Consider the following 21,174-nt stretch of genomic DNA (forward strand, 5'->3'; position numbering starts at 1 on the left):
TTTGAGTACTCACTGATTACTTAACGCGTGGAAATAAATAAGCAAATAAATAAACAGGTAACATCCGACTTACGACCGAATTCCGTTCAGACCAGACGGTCGTAAGTAGAAACGGTCGTAAGTCGAAATCCATTCAAGTTGATGAATAGAGACTCTGAGACTGAATGACACGCAAACTCATCATATACGGGAAATAAAAATACTGACAAAACATGATGGATTTTAAATGTAAAAAAAAAAAAAAAATAGTATAAATACAATAATATTCGATCTCTTACCCAATACCAATACATACTTTTTTATTTGGACATGGCCATTTCTTTTTCAAACAAATGCACACACTTTTTAAAGGGTTAGCTTAGGCTTCATTTGGAAAATTGAAAAATAAAAAAAGGCAACGGAATGATGACAATTTTCAGGCCACAATAGAAACTTTAATTTTGAGTAAAGAAAAAAGTGCAATGGTGTGTCTCAAAAGAGGGCGTGAAAAAGGGAAGTGTTCCATTTTGATTTGAGTGAATTTATTTCAACTTGTGCAATGGTGTAAAAGCGTGATAAATGCCAAACATTCACTTGGAGAGGGGCTTTTCATTCTATCTATGCTATGGGTGTATAGTGACAGGAAGAGCAATGACATGCTCTTCCACTAGAGGGCGGAAGGTGAAAAAAAACAGTCACGCAACAGCAAAATTGCTTTACGAGTCATTAAATCTTTGACAACATTGAAATGACATCGCTACATATTTTCTGGGACCGTTTTTTTTTCTCCTATCTTCTTCTTCTTCTTCTTCTTTTCCTTTGGGCTTTTCCCTTCGAGGGGTGGCCACAGCGAATCAGTGTCCTCCATCTTCGGAGGTATGATACGCATGTTTGTTTTGGCCCAGCTTTTACGTCGGATGCCCTTCCTGACACGAGCCTCTGTATTTCTATCGCGTGATCTAAGATATTTTTTGGATGTAAAACACATCCCTTGTTTGGGATGGCAAGATTTGCTGACGCACGCGTAGCCGTTCAAAGCCTTCTCATTTTGACAAAGTCTTCCCGCAAAGGCTCCGGCGCATCTCCCGACGCTCCCTCCCGCGATTCCAGCACGTTCCCCGCAGCGTCCGCCGCCAGGGCGCCGGCGCCGAGGTTGCGGTAGCGCGCCTGACGCCGGGCGACGGCCTCGCACGCCGCTACCACCTCGTCCGACTCAAAGTCAAAGTCCGCTTGGAGTTCCGGGGCGTCTAAGAGACGCCGGTCGGCCTCCTCGCGGCGGCCCGGCTTCTCGCTTGCGGCCGCCTTCAGCCCGCGCAGGGCGCTCGCCCGCGCCAGGTCGTCCCGCCGCAGGCCGCGCTCCCACGGGCGCAGGTGGACGGCCACTTGGAACGAGCGGAGCGCCTGCACGCGTAAAACACAGATTGCGCTCAAAAAAGATCTGAACTACACAAAAAGAGTTTGCGTTGTCATTTTAACACTTTTGAGGACAGCCGTTACGGCAGCGGATAGCTTCTAATGACATTAAGTCAAGGGGTGCATGAAAGGTTTAATGCCTGTTAGCTTGATGCTAACACATAATGGAAACTCCATAGAGAAGCTAATTAATGTAGCGTCAATGTCACAGGGGTAGAAAAAGTGTCGCAAACAGAATGATTCCAATCAAACGTGTCAGTCTAAAAAACCCTGAAATGCGACTAGGACGTTAAAAATGGAAATTCTCATATCCTGAAAATATCTCGCGGCTTAGATTTGAAGCGGATTTACGTGAGACGGGATATGTGAGATAGTCTCGTGTTGCAAATGTCTCCACTGTGAGACCAATAAAGGCCCATCCAATCCAATCCAAAAACTTCTGGGTTGGCTCACTCGAAATTTAAGGCACCGTTTCTAAGGTAAAGTACCAAATATTGTATAAGAAAAACACACCCTTTCACTCGACATGGATCTTTTTCTTCAAGAATGAATCTGGGCTTTTACTTGTAGACAGACTAAGAATACTTGTGCAAGTTCAGCTTGACACATGCACACACATGCGGCCGTTATATTCAAGACGTGACTTGTTTGGCGGCAATTTCGGGCGTTGCCGCGGGCGCGTTTGGGATGTTTGTAGTAAACAGGCGGAAGGAATTGATCTTAACGGCTTGTCAAAAAAATAAAAAAACGACTTGCGTCAGCTCGCTTCAGTTTGGTGGCACAATGTTCTTGTTTATTGTGGGTTTTTTTTTGATCTCTTCTTGTTTTTGCTGCAAACATTGTCGCTTGGCCAAATATCAGTTAGATAACAACAACAACAAGCGGTCATTTGAAACTTTGGAGTTGAGCCGATTGTGACTCACCAGGTCAACTTCCCCCATGCCGAGTTGAGCACGGCCTAACGTCTGCCAGCCTTCCCACCACACGTTCCGAAGCTTCACCGCCGTTTCTGCCGCCTTGACGGCGGGGAAGACCTCCTGCAGGCTCATCAGTACCTGCATCCCCAACACCGAGCGGGAAAACAAATCACTTCACTTGATTTGGAAGTCGATGATCTGCGGTTAGCGCTAATGTCACGTTTGACTAAAAGCAAGCCAATCTACACGTCTGCTAAAGGACCTGAGCCTTCATCTCGTACAGCAGCGGGTCATCCGGAGTCAGCTGAATGGCTTCGTCCCACTTCTTAACAGCATCTCTGTGTCTGAGGAAGGATGAAATATAGAAATAAATCACCACACATATAGGATTAGTAGCGTTGGCTTTGACGACCGCGAACGTTTTAGAATTTGCAAACAAAAGCCGCGTGTCTCTACCTGTATGTTTGTCTTGTCTTATGTAAGTGGACAAAAGGTTGGCCCTTTTATTTATTCAACAAAGCCTTGCGTGATATATCACGTGCTATTGACAGATCGGTCTTGCGTAATAGCATGTAAACAATATATGATCCCCATCCGTCTATTATTATCATCTGTCTATTAAACACAGGCGAGTGTTGAAGCAACATTGGGAATGCGCAAATAACTAAAGTTCGCTTTTTTTTAATCACAGTTGGACAAGATGCATTGCCCAAAATGGCTGCCTGAAATCAAAATGGCTTCCTTTCTTCGCCGCCATCTTGTGTCCTTTCAATTTGGCCAACATGTGAATTGCTTTTGTGTGAAAAGAAAACGGCAGCGTAGGTCTGTGAACACCGTTGGCCCTGAAAGAGGCGCAGCAACGAGGAAGGAAATGGAAGTGTTGAAACTGTCAGCAAACCACCAGCGCATCATGGGAGGACATGAAGCAATACGTGTGTGTGTGTGTGTGTGTGTGTGTGTGTTTTAGCCTTTGTCAAAGTTATCTAATGGACCATTTTAACCTTCAGGGGCCAGTTCCGTTTTTGAGGAGGTCGGAAAAAAAAAGGAAAAATAATCCCAATAATAATCGCAATTTTTCTTTCTTTCGTCCCGTTTTATTTATTTTTAAACAAACACATGCAATAATTTAGTCCTATAATAATAACCAATGTCAGACTCCTTAAACGTTTTGGGTGTCTTAGGTTAGACTTGAAATGAAAATAAAGGATGGGTCATAGAGTTCACGTGCGTCAAAAGGGTGAAACCGGTGGACAAATTCGACGCCGCCCAGATCACATCTAAAACCCCAAGAGTGCCATTAATGGCTATCATCTCCGCGGAAATGCGATTATGAGGAGTCGCCCGTGGCAACAGACGGCATTCGATGTCACGGAGTGCGCAGGGGGCTGAGTGAATAGAATTGGCTTATCAAGGGTCAGCCGTCCTGCGGGAAAAGATCAGATAACAGTTCTCAAGAGAAAGTATGTCATGTCCCAAACTGGCAACATCGCCGCCGGTTTGTTTGAAGCCATTTTGAGACCTTCTGGTGGGTGAACCGATCAACACGTTTCGCAAGATTCATGTTGTTCGGTCATCAAAGTCAAATCCTTGTACATCTTGTGTCACTTATGTATCTAATGAGATGGCCTTCAAATGTGGTCGCAATCACATCTGTTGGGTTTGAAATCCAAAATGAAAGAAATGACTGTGTGGCTTTATGAAGTATGACCGCGGATGATGCTTATCTTTCTGATTCGAAACAATATATTTGCAGATGTAATTTATGGCTGTGAAATGTCCCGCTTGTTTGGGTGATGATTTTTTTCCTTTGCGACAGCGACTCCTATCGAGCACTTTATGAGACCGCAGGCTCGAACAACAACAACAACAACAACACAGCAGCAGCAGCAGCAGATGTCTGTCCAAGGCCAAGCTAACCTATTTTGCTGGGCTAGCAAGGCGCCCTCCTCCTTCAGCGTCTTGCTCTTGCTAGCGCACTCCTCCAACAGGATCTCCCGGCGTCGTTTAACGGCCTGCTGCCAATCCACTTGCCCGTCCCCGTCACGTCGCTCCCGATCTGCCGCCGAGGCAGCGTCACTGTCGTTCTTTTCCTCGAAGCGGTGAGCCGCCGACTTGGATACCTTCTCGCCCGCTTTCCGCTTCCAGCCAAAGGACGCCATGTTTCTGGCGAGAGTCCGATTGCAGTCGGTTTAACTGGCGAAATTCCTCTCAACCCGACAGGAAATGGTTAGCCGCGTGCACGTGGCATGTCAATTTATATTTATAAACGTCGATGCACACTATGGAAGAATTCGCAAAATAAATGCGTCCACATCCAGTAAATGATCGTGGAAGAGTCGGATGAAGCAGACATCGACTACTCAGGCCTGGAGAGAGTGAAGGCGTCATCGAGTGGCGCCCGTTGTAACGCCGAGGAAACCAATGATGTTCTTTTGAATATTGTGATCAAATTATATAAATCGAGATAAAGAAAATAAAATGGGGAGAAGACGACCCCCCGAAAAAATGGGGTTTGCAGGCATCTTGGTGTGGTCAATGCGCATGCGCATAGGCTCCCTTTCTCCATAGAACATCCCTTGACTCCACAAGGCCACCGTACTTTCCGTAATCACGGTCGTGTTTATATACGTATTATATCTATTTTTATTTCAAATAACATTTACGTGGTAAAGTGGGGCTAAGTTTGACACACATATGGGTTAACCCACTACATTGTTCAAATGGAATAAACCTGTAAAAAAAATGAAAGAACATAACCTACATGTCTTTATTTCTATGTGTTACAGGTGTTTGAGATTTAAAAGGCAATTTGTTATTCTGGGATTATAAAAAAAACCATGGGAAAGAGATACTACTGCGACTACTGTGAGCGTTCCTTCCAGGACAACATGCACAACAGAAAAAAGCATCTATTTGGAGTGCAGCACCAAAGAGCTAAAAAGGCCTGGTTTGACCATTTCAGAGGTAGGATGAATAATTCACTAGCATTCTTTTTGTACTGCATTTTCATCCATTTTATGGTCTTAACTTCAACCCAATTTGTTTTTCAGGCTACGCAGATATTTTAAAAGACGAACAGGCAAAGAAACCCTGCAGGAAGTTCCTGCAAAGAGGTAACAACAAAATGTCATTCTCGTGAAAAGTGTTTAAAATAGAAAACACATCTTTTATATTTCAGGCATTTGCGATTTTGGCCCCAGCTGCAGATTTTCTCACATGTCTGAGGCTGAAATGTTCAATTTGCGAAGGAAGATGCAAGGTATGCGGCTCGCCACATGAGGGCACTTTGGATTTGGGAAGAAAGGAAAAAAAAATGGGCCCATCCACGTACCTATTCACTGTCATCGACAGTAACTCTCTGTCTGTCTGTTTGTCTGTCTGCCTGCCTGTCCGTCTGTCCAACCATCCATCTATACTGTGTCTGTGTGTGTGAAAGTGTAGCGAGTACATATTTGGAGAGAGAAGCAGACGTGATGAAGCGCCGCTTGTTTGTGTCCCTCTCCGCGAGGCAACGCAGGGCGACTCCTCGACAATCTGATGTATTTTTGACCGTAAAAGGAGACGCTGGAGGATTTGTCACTTGATTACAAAAGCGCTGATTACCGTGCGCTGTTTGTCAAAGCAAAGGGACGTGAGACAAATAGCGTCTAGACGTTTGTTCAAGAAGTTAAATGGCTGGCTCTTTGCCTTTTGGCTTGTCTAAAGGAGCGTGTCCTAAACTTTATTGAGACAATGCGCGCACTGTGTTACTCTGTGGGAATTTGAAGCACGTTTTGCCAAACCATCGGCTGTGATTCGGTTGTATGAATGGCAACGGAACGTTGAGGCTTTCTGGGTGTCTCAAACGGACATGCTAATTTCAGCAGTATTTGTGCTAAATTTCGCTTAATTGCTTAATTGAACCAAGAGTGAGGTGGAACGGAAGTCATAGCCGCCGCCGCCGCGTGTTTGCCAATCAGGTCCAGACGCGCGTAAATAAATGATGCGTGCGTCCGTCAGATGAGAGACGCCGCTTGGAGGGCGCGGAGGAGCCCGGCCGGTCCGAGCCACGGCTGGACGTGTGGCTGTCCGCCAGGGAGAAGACAAGAAGCAAAGGGTAACGAAGCAAACGCGCAGGCGCAGACGCGCAGACGCGCGCCTAATGGCCGCCGCTTGAACGATTGATTCATCTGCGCAGGGCGCCGGACGAGCGGGACGAGGACCTGACGCAGAGCGACGTTCCGCCGCAGATCTTCTCCATTGGGGATTTGCCTCCCTCGCTGATGCCGCCTCCTGCGGGCGGCTGGAAAGTGGACAGCGACACACGATGGGGATGAAGGATTGCATCGTTATTGGCAACTCCATCAGACAGTCTCACTCTCGCTTTCAAATCCTGCACTCTTGCAATGTCTGTGCTTTTTTACTTTTGTTTACAATTCACAACATTAAAAATACTCACAAATCATTGGACGTAGTTAATTCAAGCAACAAAAAAAGACATGAGACAATATCTTTACGTCAGCTTTGTGTTTGTTTTCAACATTTAGCTTGTAGCAGACGCGCACCTTTCCCTACATGACATCACAAAAGGTTGAGTGAAGGCCGAGCTAGCTATCTGTTAGCTATCTATTATCTAGCTAGCTTTCTCCCCGAGTTATTTAGCTATCTATTAGCTGTCTATTATCTAGCTAGCTTTCTATCTGAGTTACTTCAGGGTTGAGTGAAGGCCTCGCCAGCCCTCTGTTATCTATCTATTAGCTAGCTTTCGAGCCGTGTTACTTCCGAATTGAGTGAACGCTAGCGTGTGTGGCTGCCGCTGCTCACCCACAGAAAAACTTATCCTGTGACAGTAAAGTGACCTTGAGAGTTTTGAAAGGCGCTTAGATATGGATTATTATTATTATAAAAGAAGAGGTTTCTCTCTATAATAACTGTATACAATATGGGAAAGACATTCAGGGCATTGTTTTTTCTTTGTGCTGATTGGGCAACCGATTAAACGTCTTTTAACCAATCAGAGCAACACATAAAAATGTCATCACATGGTCTATTTTAATGTTTGGTTTTTTTTAACATGGATGTCGTGCATTCAGACAGAAGATACATAACATCAGATACGGACAATTTAACACAAATACGTCGGAACAAACACACTTTCTCACACATTCATATATTGCTGATAATTTTGCAATAGATCCAGCATTAAAACTACCATTTTTTTAAAGTGCGCCACACTTTTCACATTAAATATGACATTTTTTTGACCCAAAGGCACCTGACAAATGATACATCCACCTTTTTAAGGAACAATTTCATCACACCCCACCCAAAAAAAATAATATATATATATATATATATATTTATAACTACACGTCAACATTCAGAATAATATCTTTTGCTACAATCACGATGATTGTGTATATACCTTCACATCAAAGCTGCTACTTTACATGATATGTCTTCACGAGGAGGTAATGGCGAATGGCATGTTAACGTCCATCAACTTTTATCATCCTATGTACATTTACGTATTTATTGCAAGTTGAAATTCAAACTAAGACGGGCGGTGGGAGGAGGAGAAGAAAAAAAAACAGCGATTCAAGTCTGAAAAGTGCATGATGGTCGTATGACATCACAGCTGGAAAACCTTTGTGATTTTCATCCGTATCCCTGATCTCAAACTTGAGGTCCATCTACTAGAATATTCTTTGCCGTGGTTTTTCTTTAGCGCGCGTTTGGTCCTTCTGTGTCACTTGTCACCAAGCATGAAAAAAATGGTGATGTCATTAGAACGGAGCCGTTCAGTTCTTCAGACATATTTTTAAACATTTAAAATTCAAGTTGCATCTTCAGACACCAAAACGTTCAGCCAAATATATCATGCTAAATAGCATAGATATCTATTTGCTATCTAGGTGGCTGGCTATCTATCTAGCTAGCTAGCTATTCGCTATATAGTTATCTAGTTTGCTATCTTTTAGCTATCTATTAGCCAGCTAGCTCGCTTTCTATCGACAGGTAACATCCGACTTAGGACCACGACGTCCACTTTTAACATTTTAATTCCCCGCCTGGCACTGCAACGCGCTAGCAGGCCGGCAGCGCGTTCAACAATTTTGGCCAGCTAGCCATCCGGCATCTCACTCTCGCGCAGCAATCGACCGTGTGATGGCACCAGACGGGGGAGTTTGCAAGTCATTTAGTCTCTATTCAACATTTTGAATGGATTTCGACTTACGACCGTTTGGTCGTAAGTCGGATGTTACCTGTATTTTAATTACTACGCTGTGACTGTAAAGTGACCTTGAGAGTATTGAAAGGCGCTTATAAATGAAATGTATTATTATTATTATTTGTGGCACAAAATTGTCTTATTTGTGATAAGAAAATGGACATACTAGAAGATGGAGCTCAAGCTGGATTTCAAGAGTATCACAAAAACAGCTTTTAAAAAAAAAAAAAAAAAAAAAACATTTTTTTTTCCCAATGATCTCCTGCATTTCCCTTTTTTTGTTCATTATTTATGTATTTATTTTTGTTATAAAATAATCTGCCTCAGAGCTACTTTCTCCAGTAGGAAAATATAAGCGTGGCATACATGAAGTCATTTTCCGTCCATGATATGTCAATAAATAATCTTTCACGAGTTCACATGGAGAAATAAATGATGGGAACACCAAAGTTCGCTTTGATGCCGTTGCATAAGTTGTCTGACGCACACGCCTGCGCGCACACACATCCACACACAGCGCTTGGGTTGCTGTTTCATTGCAATCCGCGTCGGTGATATTGCACAGTTTTCTTGCCTTGGATTTTCATTTTCTTTCGTTTCGAGGATGACATGATGAAAATATTGCGTTGAAAGGGCTTGTTGAAAAAAGAAAGCAGCGGCGGCGGACCGTCAAGGCCTGCAAAGCCGTCTCCGCTGGCCTAAAAATATCAAATCACGGACTAACGATACTTCATTATACGTTGTCCGTGAATTCATGTGAAATAATTCCAAATTGTCTTTCCGCTTCCTTTTGTGACTTTTCTTTCCCCCGTCGTGGACATTTTTTTCCAGTCTGGATTGATTCAGACGTAGCACTACTGAAGGCCTAGCGATGACATCCACGGCCTGCCACTGTTAGAAAGCGCCGACGACAACTCGGTCGGCAATTGGGCAAGCAGGGAATCCGAGCTTCTGAAGCGGCGCACTATTGATTATCGAGACACTATTCGAGCGACATCGTCGGTTCGATTGCACAAGCTGGTGAAAATGTGAAGAAAGAAGATTTGGTCGACGGGCGGTGTAGCTACTTCATTCCTCTGCGCAGCATTTGATTGGCGGCGATGAGCATGACGCTGATGATGAACGCGATGGCGAAGGCACAGATCAGGCTCTTGCGCACGCACGTGTGCTTCTCCTGTTGCGTGGGGCTCGCTGTGGGAACATCCAGATCTTTTTCAACCATTTTTATCGTGAAAGTAAAAGGGAGTACCAATGCGTACGTGTGCGTACGCACTGTCAATGTCCACGTGCGACTCGGGGCCGTTGAGGTGGTTTTCTTCCGTCATGATGATATTCTCGATGTCTTTCATGGTCAGGTGATCCCGGAAGGTGTCGTACAGAAGGCGTTTCAGCTCGTCCACTGTTAGCTTCTGCATGTCGCACTGATTGCACGCGCCGAAACATATTTCATTAGTAGTACTTTTTTTGTTTGTTTTAACTTATTCACTGCCAGACGATGTGGAAAAATGTGTCCACTCCAGTGCCAGGGTCTTTGTCATTGTCACTCCAATTGCCAGACAGACCCACGACATCAACATTCAATGTAGCGTAAGAAACCTCTTCCTATATCAGATTCCTAAATGATATGGGTCTGGAGTGATCTGAGCTTGAAATGGGGGTGGCCGTACAAAAGGCAAATGCTGCCCCCTCATAGAAGGGAAACACAAATCAGAATGGAAGTGTATCGTGCCACTTAGCAGTTTTTTTGGACGACGATACTAGTGCAGCGTGTTCTACCGGAAACAAATTCCTTGTGTGTTCTACATACTTGGCAATAAAGATGATTCCGATTCTGATGACCGTAGGTCTGCCCGGCGCTTTATGGCCACGCAAGACAAAACAAATTTGGGAATGGCAGTGAATGAGTTGGATTGGATTGGATATGCCTTTATTAGTCTCCACCCACATTTTGATTGGCAAATGATTTCCCCAAAGCCCCGATTTGGTGATCAGGACGTAAGCTCGCCTTTGGTTTCTTGTTGTGCACTTGACTGACCTTCCAGAAGACGGAATCAAAGTCTGCTCCGTGGAACTTATCCGGCATTCCGGCCGCAGACAGCTTGGGACCCAGCAAGGTGACAAATTCGTCAAAGTCCACCTGACCGTCACCTGAGACCACGCGCGGACATGACATGACATGACATGACACGTAGTATCTCCACGCCGTCTTCTAAGCAGTGCCGGCGAGCCAGCCTCACCGTCCATGTCGAGTCTCTGGATGATGACCTCCAGCTCCACCTCGTTCGGCATGTAGCCCAAGGAACGCATGGCCATGCCCAGCTCCTGTTTGGAGATGAAGCCGTTGCCGTCTCGATCAAACACTTTGAACGCCTCTCGGATTTCTGATCAAAAAAGAAAACAACAACAAAAACAAACAAGCAACAATGTGTTCAAAGCAAACAATAAAACGATGTATTCTTCAGGATTGTATTGCCGAAGCATCCCGGGATTCGCCTTCGACAGGCTAACGACAAGTGGAATGGAATGCTCGCTCATTGGACGCCATCAAACAACGGCGACTTTAACACACGTCACGTACAATTAGACTCCGTCTAATAGAACAACAAACAAGCAACATTACTCACAGGCTTATTCCATCTGCTCGCGCACACACACACACACACACACACGTATGTGTATATAAATATACACAAGTGCATCTATCGGTCTAAATTACGGCTGGCTGGAGTGTTGTTATCTCCTTTGAGCGCCGCTCTTGATTCAATGTCATGACCTAGTGCCAGTAACAACATAAATCCACTCAGCAAGCTCGGTGGCGCCTGCCGGATTGTTTTTTTTTTTTTTTTTTTTGGGGGGGGGGGGGGGGGGGGGAGAGAGAGAATGAATATTGAAGAAAATAGCTGAAAGCGGAATGTACAATAGCTTCCTGAAACAGACAACAGTATGCATGCAATTGTGTTTCCTTGCGGATTTCCTTTCGAAGATCTTGCTTTTGAAGCTGTAAATGCTAATGCTAAGCTAGCGGGGACAATAAAGGCGAACGTCAAAAGAACAACAGAAGGACAAAAGGATGGAAAACAAGGGTAGCCAACACACTCAGACTAATTAGGAGGGACACCGGGGAAACGACGGACGGGGGAGGAGTTTGGCCCGCAACCGCCGACAGACGCCGATTGGACCGCTGTCATTTAGAGCGACGGAGCAGGGTCGGCGGACGCCAGGGCACAGGACACAATGACAAATAAAACGGGAAGAATTTGGAGAGGAAATGGGGAAAAAACATTTGCAATGCGCCGCGACACTCACGCACAGCAATCCCAATTGAAATGGACGCCATTTTGTGAAAAGATAAGCACTGAGATCACAATCCGCTTCAACCGTCTTCAGTCATGTTCATGAAATGTTCCTCACAGGGGATAAAGAATCCATTCCCATTTCTTTTGAAGCAAGTTTGAGGTGGCTTGCAAAGTTTCTTTTCGTATTGCCGTGCGTCTACACCTTTGATTTAGGGCTCTGTTTCACTATCTGCAAAGCTATAGATGTAAAAGATATATAGATATATAGATGTATAGATGTTTGTTTTGTCATATTGTCTCTATGCTGTCATATTATTTGTTATTTAGTCTTTTTTGTTCTTTTGACTTCAAGACGGCGCCCCGAGAGTGGCTGCCTTTTCAGCAGCTCATGTATTTTGTTTTTCTACTTTCATTCCTTTCATCACTTTGCTGCTGTGAAATGTTAATTTCTCCACCCCGAGACTAATAGAGGCAAATCCAATCCAATCCAAAACAATGTCATCATCCATTCACGCAATATTTGGTTTTGCTCCCCAAAGCCGCCGCCGCCGCAGCAGAAGCAGAAGCGGCGGCGCAGGTCATTTATCACACTTTGTTATTCATAAGAAAGTCAAATATTTACTGGCAATTTCCCAGCGGATTGATGGTGTTGAGAACATCCTGCAAAGCCAACACGCTTTGTTTGAGCTTATTTATGGCGCTAACTTGCGTCTGAGTGCTTTTATTTGTCACCCCTTCAAGCTAAGGGGGGGGGGGGGGGGGTCGCGGCAGCTGACATCTACAGTCAACCAGGACTTGAAAGGCTTTTGACCTTCCACAGCTGACATTTGGGACGGGAAAGCGGACCACCAAAGTTCACTCACTGTCACGCTTCGTGTCAACACCTGCCAAGGTCGCTTACACTAAAACCGGAAATGTCACCTTTTTCCGGCCTTCGGGAGGGAAAGAAAACAACAAAAATGCATGATGTCACTCAATGAAGGACGCAGCCAACGAGCCTCATTTTCTCCCGGACTTTGACGACCGTTCATGAGCTAATATGGCGCTTGTCACCACGGAAACGGCACTTTCCTTTTCTGGCTCTTTAAGAAAATGTTGGAAAAAAAGCAAAATCTGTCCACTGTATCGTTTGCTCCCATGGCTGACTCTTGACTGTTCTGTGTGTGTGTGTGTGTGTGTGTGTGTGTGTGTGTGAACATTAGGACTCAAAAAATAGATAAATAACATTAGACATTCAAAATGTGTCATTTTAATATGTGCTTTCTGCTTTGTGTGTGTGTGTGTGTGGACACAATAAAACCACAACAAAAACACCTAATAAGCGTTCCAAATATATCATTTTGCTGCTTGGGTAGCTAACAAAGATCATTTTCATCATTTTGTGAAAGTCAGTTGTATCGTTTATCAAACGTTTTAAGTTCTATGAGTGACAGAACATCGTTGCTATTAGTCAAGCTAGCATTAAGCTAGTTAGACTAGCATGAATACACACTGTATATACACATACTGTACATGTTTTTTGTTTTCTTTTCACACGCCCCCCACTTCAAAATGGAGTCTCCTATTACAACGCAGCTTGTTGTTTATGGGTTTGAGGACAGCAGCGCTAGATTTTGGCACGGCAAGTGGCCCTATTTGGCCCGGCATCTGCTCCAATAACCCGGACAGCAGTCGTCCATTAAGAGCTTTCAGGTCTGATTCATGGTGGCTGACTTATTGCGCCCGCAGGCTTTCGCATCCTTTCTTTAAGCGACGGACACTCCGAGTTTCAACACCTCCACAGATTCATTGATTTGCTTATTTCCGATGCGAGAGACGCACAAACGGCCAAGTGTGTGTTTATTGGGCTGGTGTTTGTGGTCATGCCCCGGTTGACCTGTGGGAGGCAGTATTTCACCATAAGGCATCAAGACTGCCGGGGAAGTACAAAAGAGGAAGAAAAGAAGCACATTTCATTTATAAGCGCCTTTCAAAACTCCCGAGGCCACTTTACAGTCACAGGATCAGTTTTTTTGTGGGTGAGCAGCGGCAGCCATACGCGCCAGCGTTCACTCAACCCTGAATAACTCAAATAGATAGAAAGCTAGCTAGCTAATAGATAGCTTGACAACTAAAAGATAGCTAGATAGCTAATATGTTTCCTGACTCAAATAGCTAGCCAGCTAGCGAGATAGCCAATGATAGCTAGCTTTTGGTGGCTGAAATACTTATTTTTAGAAGGAAAATGTGTTTATTTTAAAAATATACATATACATATATATTGTTTTTTTTGTGCCACTAACCCACATTCTGCAGTTGCTTTGTATGCTCTGTAGAAAAAGTGTGCTTGTGTGCAGTTTCACAGTGGTGGTCTCCTAAAAATAGTGCCGCGTAAGGCCCATCTGGATGCGTGGGCCATATGCCTTGGTGCATTTATAACGAGAAATTAATTAGGGGGGAATAATTAAAGCGGGTGGAACATTCAAATGAAAGCCTGATCAAAGTGTTTGGGGCTGAGACAGACTCTCTCATTTGTCATGACGTATCCTCTCAATCCTTGGCGTTGCACCAAATGGAAGCGTTCATCACTAAATCCCACAAAAGGGCTCTCGGATGAAGGTTCGGATGAAGGTTCCAAAGTCCCCGGTGCCGTTTGGACTTTTTCATCATCCAAATGATCAATTGTCAATACGATTGCCTAAAACCGCCTGCTTCGCCCCTTGCGGCGAACGCGTGTCGTCGCTACTGCACAGGTGCAGATGTCATTGAACGCCGACCGACGCAAGAACGAGAAAAAGAAGCAACGCAAAAGCCTTCCGCATCCAAAGGATCAATTTGATTTCAGGTCAGTTCCATTCCCCCACCAAACCCTCCTTCCCACCGCTGTCTGCTGGCTTCTCTCCAAAAATCGTCGCCATCTGCACTTTCTCCTTCACTCCGGAAAGAAGAATTGTCGTACAAACGTTACCGCATTGCTCCTTTCTGGACAGTCGCCATTAAAAAAAACACAATGCATTAAAGTTAGGGAAAAAAAAAAATCACCCCCCCCCCCCCCCCACCTTCCAAAAAACAAATCTATTACACCTGTGGCAGAGAGGAAGTGAATTTAAAACGAATCCATCTGATGATGAAACATACACAAAACCTTACAATTTGCTTCACTTTTTTGGTGGTGGTGGGAAGGGCGGGGTGGGGGGGGGGGCGTGAGGCCCCCAGTGGTCTATGCGGTGACCTATCATCACAGTGCATTAACATTATAGAGGAGCGGAGTTAAATGGCACCAGCCACCAACTATTCTATACGCGTCTGTATTCATGAGCAAGAGGCACGAGTTCACAGCTCAGGGGGACGTGGCGTCCATACATACGATGACAGACTTCCTTACTTACTATGTACGTACATCCACGCTTGCTCATGTCACACGGCGGCGTCCCAATACATATGAAAGGACCGCACTCAATATGTGATCACAGTCAACATTATATTTGACCAAATGAAGAAATCCAAAGCGCAAAAAGTGCAAGCCATACAAACAATTTGCTTTCACTAAGTCATGTGACGGACGGACGGACGGACGGACGGACGGACGAGCAGCCGTTTGTCATTCAGGGGAATGACAAACTTTCAAACACAATCGCAAAGTTCTGCTTGGTCAAGTCAACAAGACGACATTCAAACAGCGGGTGAACATCGGCAACATTATTACAACCATTCAAATACATAAATAAATACATAAATATATGCTGCATAAATAAAGACATGAATGAATAAATAAAGACATACTATATATATATATATCATATGTACGTATATGCAAATGGCTGGATGAATGAATAAATACATACATACATAAATTAATACAGAAATAAATAAATGACCAACTGGAACCATAAATAAATAAGGAAATAAACAAATGGCTGAATGAACAAATAAATGAATAAAAAAATAAATAAATGGCTTGGTAAATAAACAAACAATACATACACATGGACAAATAAATAAAATAATAAATGAAATAAATGCCCAGCTAGATAAATAAATAAATAAGTACGTAAATAAATAAATGAATAACTAAAGTATTTATTTCTTTTTGCTGTCAATCAACAGCCCAAACAACTACAATAAGGGCAAAGGGAAGCAAGTATTTGTGGTCGTCTAAATTACTTGACGATTTTTCAATTTGTCCTCCCACTATGACTTAAGCGAGCCCTCACCTGAAGAAAAACGGATCGCCAACGCAGAACCCAAGAACAAAGTTAATGCGGTTGCAAAAGTGCTTCCGAAAGAGCCTGTTGCTCATGTTCAATGAGTTGACGTCAACAGGTTGACAAGGGCAGTCAGGGCCAAGCGGTTAAAATGGTCACCTGGCGCCAGGGTGGGCGGGACCCTGGGGTGGGCGGGACCCTGGGGCGGGCGGGACCCTGGTTCCAGACCGACCCCCCCTTCCGCTGGCAAACCGTCGCGGAGTAGCCAAAGTATCCGTCCTCAACCTTGACCGCTTCAGATCCCGACTCCGAATAATATTGGCCACTCACCCTCCAGCTCGTCCTCGGGGAGACTGACGGGCGTCCGGCGGGTGAGAACATCCGGCACGGTGCAAAGCCCCTTGTACATAAACCTGGTGGTGACGGCGCGCACCGGCATCTCTGCGTGGCGGAGGAGAGCGAGCGGACCGCCGGCTGAAGATCCTCATGCAGCCCAAAGCGCTTCTTCCTCCGCCCGAACTCTTCACCGACAAACAAAGACAAAGAAAAAACGACGAGGGAGGAAAAAGAATCCTAGAAGAGGCTCACATTGTGGTGTTTTGCTGGCGTGACAACTACTTTGCGTGTCGCTGCTGCGGCATCAACGCGCCTTCAAATGCTCACGCCGACGATTCACAAGAGAGGAAGCAAGGAAGCAAGGAGCATCTTGAGACGTTTCCAGGGATTCCTGGATTTCCTTCTCCGCACACACTCTCACTACATTTCAGAGTGCCACCCCCTCTCTCTCTCTCTCTCTCTCTCTCTCTCTCTCTCTCTCTCTCTCTCTCTACACACACACACACACAAACACGCAGCTTGATATCCACAAAACACACATTTACAAACACACTTCCACACACATTCACGCACTAAACCACATACATGTGTATGGACGCACACCTACAATGACACACGAGTGTTTACAAACTCTTTTTGACAAAAACAAAGCGACCGACCGACCAACGGACGGACGGACGGACGGACCAATCGACGGACAGACCGACCGACAAATACCAACCGAGAGACTGACCAACAAACAGATAGATAAATAAATATTGCTATTTAGCAAGGTATTGTGTCAAACTACCTTAGCAACTAACCAACATAACTAGCAAACATAACATCCTACCTATCTAGTTAGCTAACTACCCACATGCTAGCATAACACCGCCGCTTTTTAAGCTAATCTCATCCAGTTTTTAATGAGTAACCTTTTCATGATGTCTGTTTGACCCCCGCTAATGATTTGTGCTGCCATTATGTTTTTATTATTGTTATTATTTTAATTTTACGAGCGGAGTCCCGATTGGGGGACGGTGTGATTATGCATTCGCGCTTTTAGCTTGTTTCTCATTGGACATCATGTTCAATCTCTTGACGAATGGACATTTGAAACACACTCATAAATGGTATGTTTCTATGTTTTCATATTTCCTCGGAAAATTACTTTTCAAGCGTGGGAGTGAGGACGTGTGCATGACTCGTTTCATTGAAAGCCCAACAACTGAAAGGATTTGCGGCACCGAAGCAAATTAGCATTTTGATTCAAAAACAAAGTCTGCGCTTACCTGCTCTCCGTTGTCGTCTGTCGTCGTTTCTTTCCAGAAACTTTGGGTCCAATCTGGTCAAAGTTTGTAGCGAAAAGAAGCAAGAAGAACGTTCTAGGGCAGACACATACAGTTGATATTTTTATTTTGTTATGCTTAGAATATCTTGTTTTCTGTCCTTTCACCCTTTCAATTTGCTGCTGTGGACTGCAAATTTCCCCATCGCGGGACGAATAAAAGTTTTCTGATTCTGACACGCACAAACGGATGTACAAACACTCACAAATAGAGGCGGACATTTTATTTTTGGGTTACATTTTCCAGTCCACGAAAATCTTCACCGTGCACGTCCTCTCTCAGTCGTCATTCGCAGTAGAGTTCATGAAGATTCCAGCGGTGGGAAAAGGTAAACTCCCCCGCCAAAGCCTCAAGGGAAGGCAGCAGACGGCGGGGGGTGCGACGCCCCGTACAAAGGCTCATCCATCATACATCCAATCCAAATCAAATGAAGCCCGAGGGGCGCAATATGCCGTCGAGGCGATGGACCTGAACGCTAGGAGGTCGCACGCACTAACGGCTCATTTTAGTCAGCAGCGTGCTCGCAAACTAAACTTGAGTCAGTTTTCTAATGAGGTCGGGAAAAGCAACATCAATGGACCGGACGGCTCTGTTTTCATTCTATGCCCGACTGGAACATCGATTCAAATGACGGAAAAAGAAAATGGCAGTGACCCAAAATGGCTTCTTCTTCTTTAGCTCATGCGTGTGAAGTTAATGAGCTCGTCGTGGACCTCATTACATCGCGACTATTTGAGTGTGGAGTTAAAACACGCCAGTGGCGGCTTTCGGTAGGGAGACGTTGCCATTCATACGACGATACGCACCTGGATTATTCGATCCACGGGGAAGCGTGTTGGGCGGGATCTGGTGGGTCATTTTCAAAACAAACAATCTGCACCAAACGCAATGGAACCCTTGAAGCCAACAGTGCGGAAACAGGGTTGATGGCGCCCAACCTAAATAAAGAAATAAATAGCAAAAGAAAAATCCCATCAGCTGTACTGACATCTAAACATTGCAACATCGAGCTTTTTCATTTGTCATTATTGATCGTGTTGGTAATAGAGCGAAGGGCTATTTGCTAACAGAAAGTACCAGGTCACCGCAACGGGCTACGGAAGACGTGAGCGCGTTGCTAATAGCTTCAAGACAAAGTCCACTTTTACATGACCTGCGTTACAGTAAATGTTTATCTATTACGTTCTGCGATAAAATACGGATCTGGACAAAAGTATGAGGGCTAGGTAGGAATGGGATGAACTTCCTGGTTTAGCGACACCGTTTCCTGTCAAGGCGAACTCGTCACTTTGTTGAATTCAAGAGCACACATCCTCTTTGCGTTGTTAGTTTATTTTAAAAGGACAACGAAGCATAGGAGTCTATGTTGCTATCTATTTGCTATCTCGCTGGTTCGCTAGCTATCTATTAGTTATTATTATTATCTATTAGCTAGCAAAACACAATGCAACAAATAAAATACAATTATAAATATAAATTTTTTTTAACAAGGTGCAATAAACGAGGAGAGCTGCATGTTCTTTTCTTGATGTTTCATTTTGCAAGAAGGCGGCGGTTGGAACTATTGATTGTCCCGGAAGACATTTTTGAGGAAAGAATGGGATTGTGTCCACTAGTGTACACGTGTAATAAGCCACGATGATGGATCTCCTCCGTTCTCTGCGGCTGTGGCAGACGGCGCGCTTTGTCATTAACGCCGCACCCCCATGAATTATTCATCCCAGGACCGGCCGTCCAATAGCGATGTCGTCTCCTCGCGCCTTTTCAATGTTGAAACATCATCGCGCATCCCATTGACGGATGAAAACATAACGAGGCCCTGGTTTGACATGCGGGCAGGCGGTCTTACCCGACAAGGTAGGTGGGTGAACCGGGAGGACGAATCGCTGGTTGATGGCTGTTTTGGAGGGCGGCGGCGGCCCTCAGCGACGAGCGTCAACTGAAAAGACATCCAAGGGTCAACACTTGCGCTCACTCACAAACAGAAGGAGCGCTCGCGTGATAAAAACTCAGCACAAGATGTAGCGTTAGGTCTTCGCTTTATGGGAGATTTTTAGGTGTTTGAATTCTTTTTTCATTTATTTTTTGACAGTGTACTACCAAGGTCTTACGGGAAGGGGGGGGGGGGGTCCATCGCTGTGGTGATCCTGACGCACTTGTGAAGCTAATGAATGATTAATCACAGCGGGTGGGGGTTCAATGGGGCGGCGGCTATGGGGGTCACCCAACCGCTTACTGAGACCAACAAAAAGATGAAGACCAAACGAGTGTTGCAAATCTTATTTCACTGCGTCAACCGGGGCGATCCGTTCCCATTCAGATTCCTGATCAAACTGTACCGCATAACCCCCCCCACCACCACTACCAGCACTCCTCACCAGCCACCATTTCCATTTCAAAAGGCTGCCATCCTTTTCATTTCCATGAAATCAGCCGCGTGTCGGTCGGGTGTCTTAGATAAACGCTGAGGCGGAAAGGGCGGGGGGGGGGCGGGACATCAAAGCCGCTCGTGGTCATCATATTAACTCATTCACTGCCATTCACACATTTGTTTGGGGTTTGTTTTTTTCATGCTTGGGTGCTGATAAAACGCTGGCCATTGCCTCTGACAATGTTTTTTTCCTTCCACGAGGGGGCAGTATTTCCCTTTTTCCATGTTAGCGCTTTGTTCCCGCTTCAGCTGTTGTTAAAGCGCTATAGAAACCAATATGGATGCGTCGCATTGTATTTTGGACAGCCGCCCTCATTTCAAGCTCAGATAACTCCAGACCCATATAACGTAGGAATTAATGTGTTTTTTTCTGACGAAAGAAGAGAGTCTAAGGTTTCCAACGCTGTATTGAATGTTGATTAAGGCCTAAAAGTCAATATTCTGCGGGTCCTGGAATTGGAGGGAAAATGACAAAAATTGAAGCGTCCTCATCGGCGACCTGTTGGCGATTCGCCGCGTCTAAAGCGGCAAATGAAGTTCGGACGTTTCGCTAGGCTCGTTGATTTCCGCCGACAAGTCGAAACGTTTTGTGTTGTTGTGTTGTGTTGTGTGTCGGGTCTACTCATATTTTGCCGGTAAATATGAAAACAGTCACTCCGTTTTGATTGTTTTAGTGTTCGGCTATGTTGTTTTTTTTTTGTTGCCCGCCGTCACCGCCATCAATAATTGATTTTTTCCGTGTTGACACATGAGATGGATTCTGTTTTCCCGACAGACCTTTTTTTTTTCCTTCCCGCGTGGCGTTCATCTGGCGTCATCTTGATGGCCAAGGTCAACCAGTCGCTGATGACCCTTTTCATGACTGGCAGGCTGGATGGGGGGGGGGGGGGGGGTCCTTGCACCCGTTACGCCCAGTGGGATTGATGAGGATTTAGTGGTGGGTGGTGGGGGGAGGGGCGACAGGGTGCCAGTGTTTTGCTGCCAGGAAAAATGTCCAAATGAAAGATGACGCTTTGACAAGCGGATTTCAAATGAGACGTACTTCAACAAGTGGATGGAAAGTTAACAACTTTATTCGT

General features: G+C 45.0%; 3 protein-coding genes across 7 annotated transcripts; 1 reads left to right on the forward strand and 2 right to left on the reverse strand.

Moving 5' to 3' along the window:
* Window positions 1–504: 504 nt before the first annotated feature.
* On the reverse strand, window positions 505–4,843 carry ttc33 (tetratricopeptide repeat domain 33). Its single transcript, XM_089019962.1, has 4 exons — window positions 4,227–4,843; window positions 2,572–2,653; window positions 2,316–2,447; window positions 505–1,380 (listed from the first exon to the last, which is right to left on the reverse strand). Exons 1-4 carry the CDS (start codon window positions 4,466–4,468, stop codon window positions 1,012–1,014), a joined length of 825 nt encoding a protein of 274 aa, XP_088876088.1. The 5' UTR covers window positions 4,469–4,843; the 3' UTR covers window positions 505–1,011.
* On the forward strand, window positions 4,270–6,753 carry zmat5 (zinc finger, matrin-type 5). 2 transcript variants are annotated; one of them, XM_089019969.1, is made up of 6 exons: window positions 4,270–4,408; window positions 5,096–5,273; window positions 5,360–5,422; window positions 5,488–5,568; window positions 6,309–6,405; window positions 6,487–6,753. In XM_089019969.1, the coding sequence occupies exons 2-6, from the start codon at window positions 5,147–5,149 to the stop codon at window positions 6,623–6,625; spliced, it is 507 nt and encodes a 168-aa protein (XP_088876095.1). In that variant the 5' UTR covers window positions 4,270–4,408; window positions 5,096–5,146; the 3' UTR covers window positions 6,626–6,753. The 2 variants fall into 2 exon arrangements, with proteins under 2 accessions (XP_088876095.1, XP_088876096.1); XM_089019970.1 differs by having other exon boundaries at window positions 4,400–4,535.
* Window positions 6,754–6,890: 137 nt separating this feature from the next.
* cabp7b (calcium binding protein 7b) lies at window positions 6,891–19,569 on the reverse strand. Of its 4 annotated transcripts, none has more exons than XM_089019964.1 (7): window positions 19,514–19,569; window positions 18,471–18,602; window positions 17,608–17,700; window positions 10,758–10,901; window positions 10,556–10,668; window positions 9,794–9,941; window positions 6,891–9,711 (listed from the first exon to the last, which is right to left on the reverse strand). In XM_089019964.1, exons 2-7 carry the CDS (start codon window positions 18,520–18,522, stop codon window positions 9,584–9,586), a joined length of 678 nt encoding a protein of 225 aa, XP_088876090.1. In that variant the 5' UTR covers window positions 18,523–18,602; window positions 19,514–19,569; the 3' UTR covers window positions 6,891–9,583. The 4 variants fall into 4 exon arrangements, with proteins under 4 accessions (XP_088876090.1, XP_088876092.1, XP_088876089.1 ...); XM_089019966.1 differs by lacking the exon at window positions 19,514–19,569 and adding an exon at window positions 16,331–16,521 and having other exon boundaries at window positions 18,471–18,872; XM_089019963.1 differs by lacking the exon at window positions 19,514–19,569 and having other exon boundaries at window positions 18,471–18,872.
* Window positions 19,570–21,174: the final 1,605 nt, after the last annotated feature.

Source organism: Hippocampus bargibanti, linkage group LG18 (genome assembly GCF_051943395.1).
Source record: "Hippocampus bargibanti isolate YZ-2025 linkage group LG18, ASM5194339v1, whole genome shotgun sequence".
In the NCBI taxonomy this organism is placed as follows: domain Eukaryota; kingdom Metazoa; phylum Chordata; class Actinopteri; order Syngnathiformes; family Syngnathidae; genus Hippocampus; species Hippocampus bargibanti.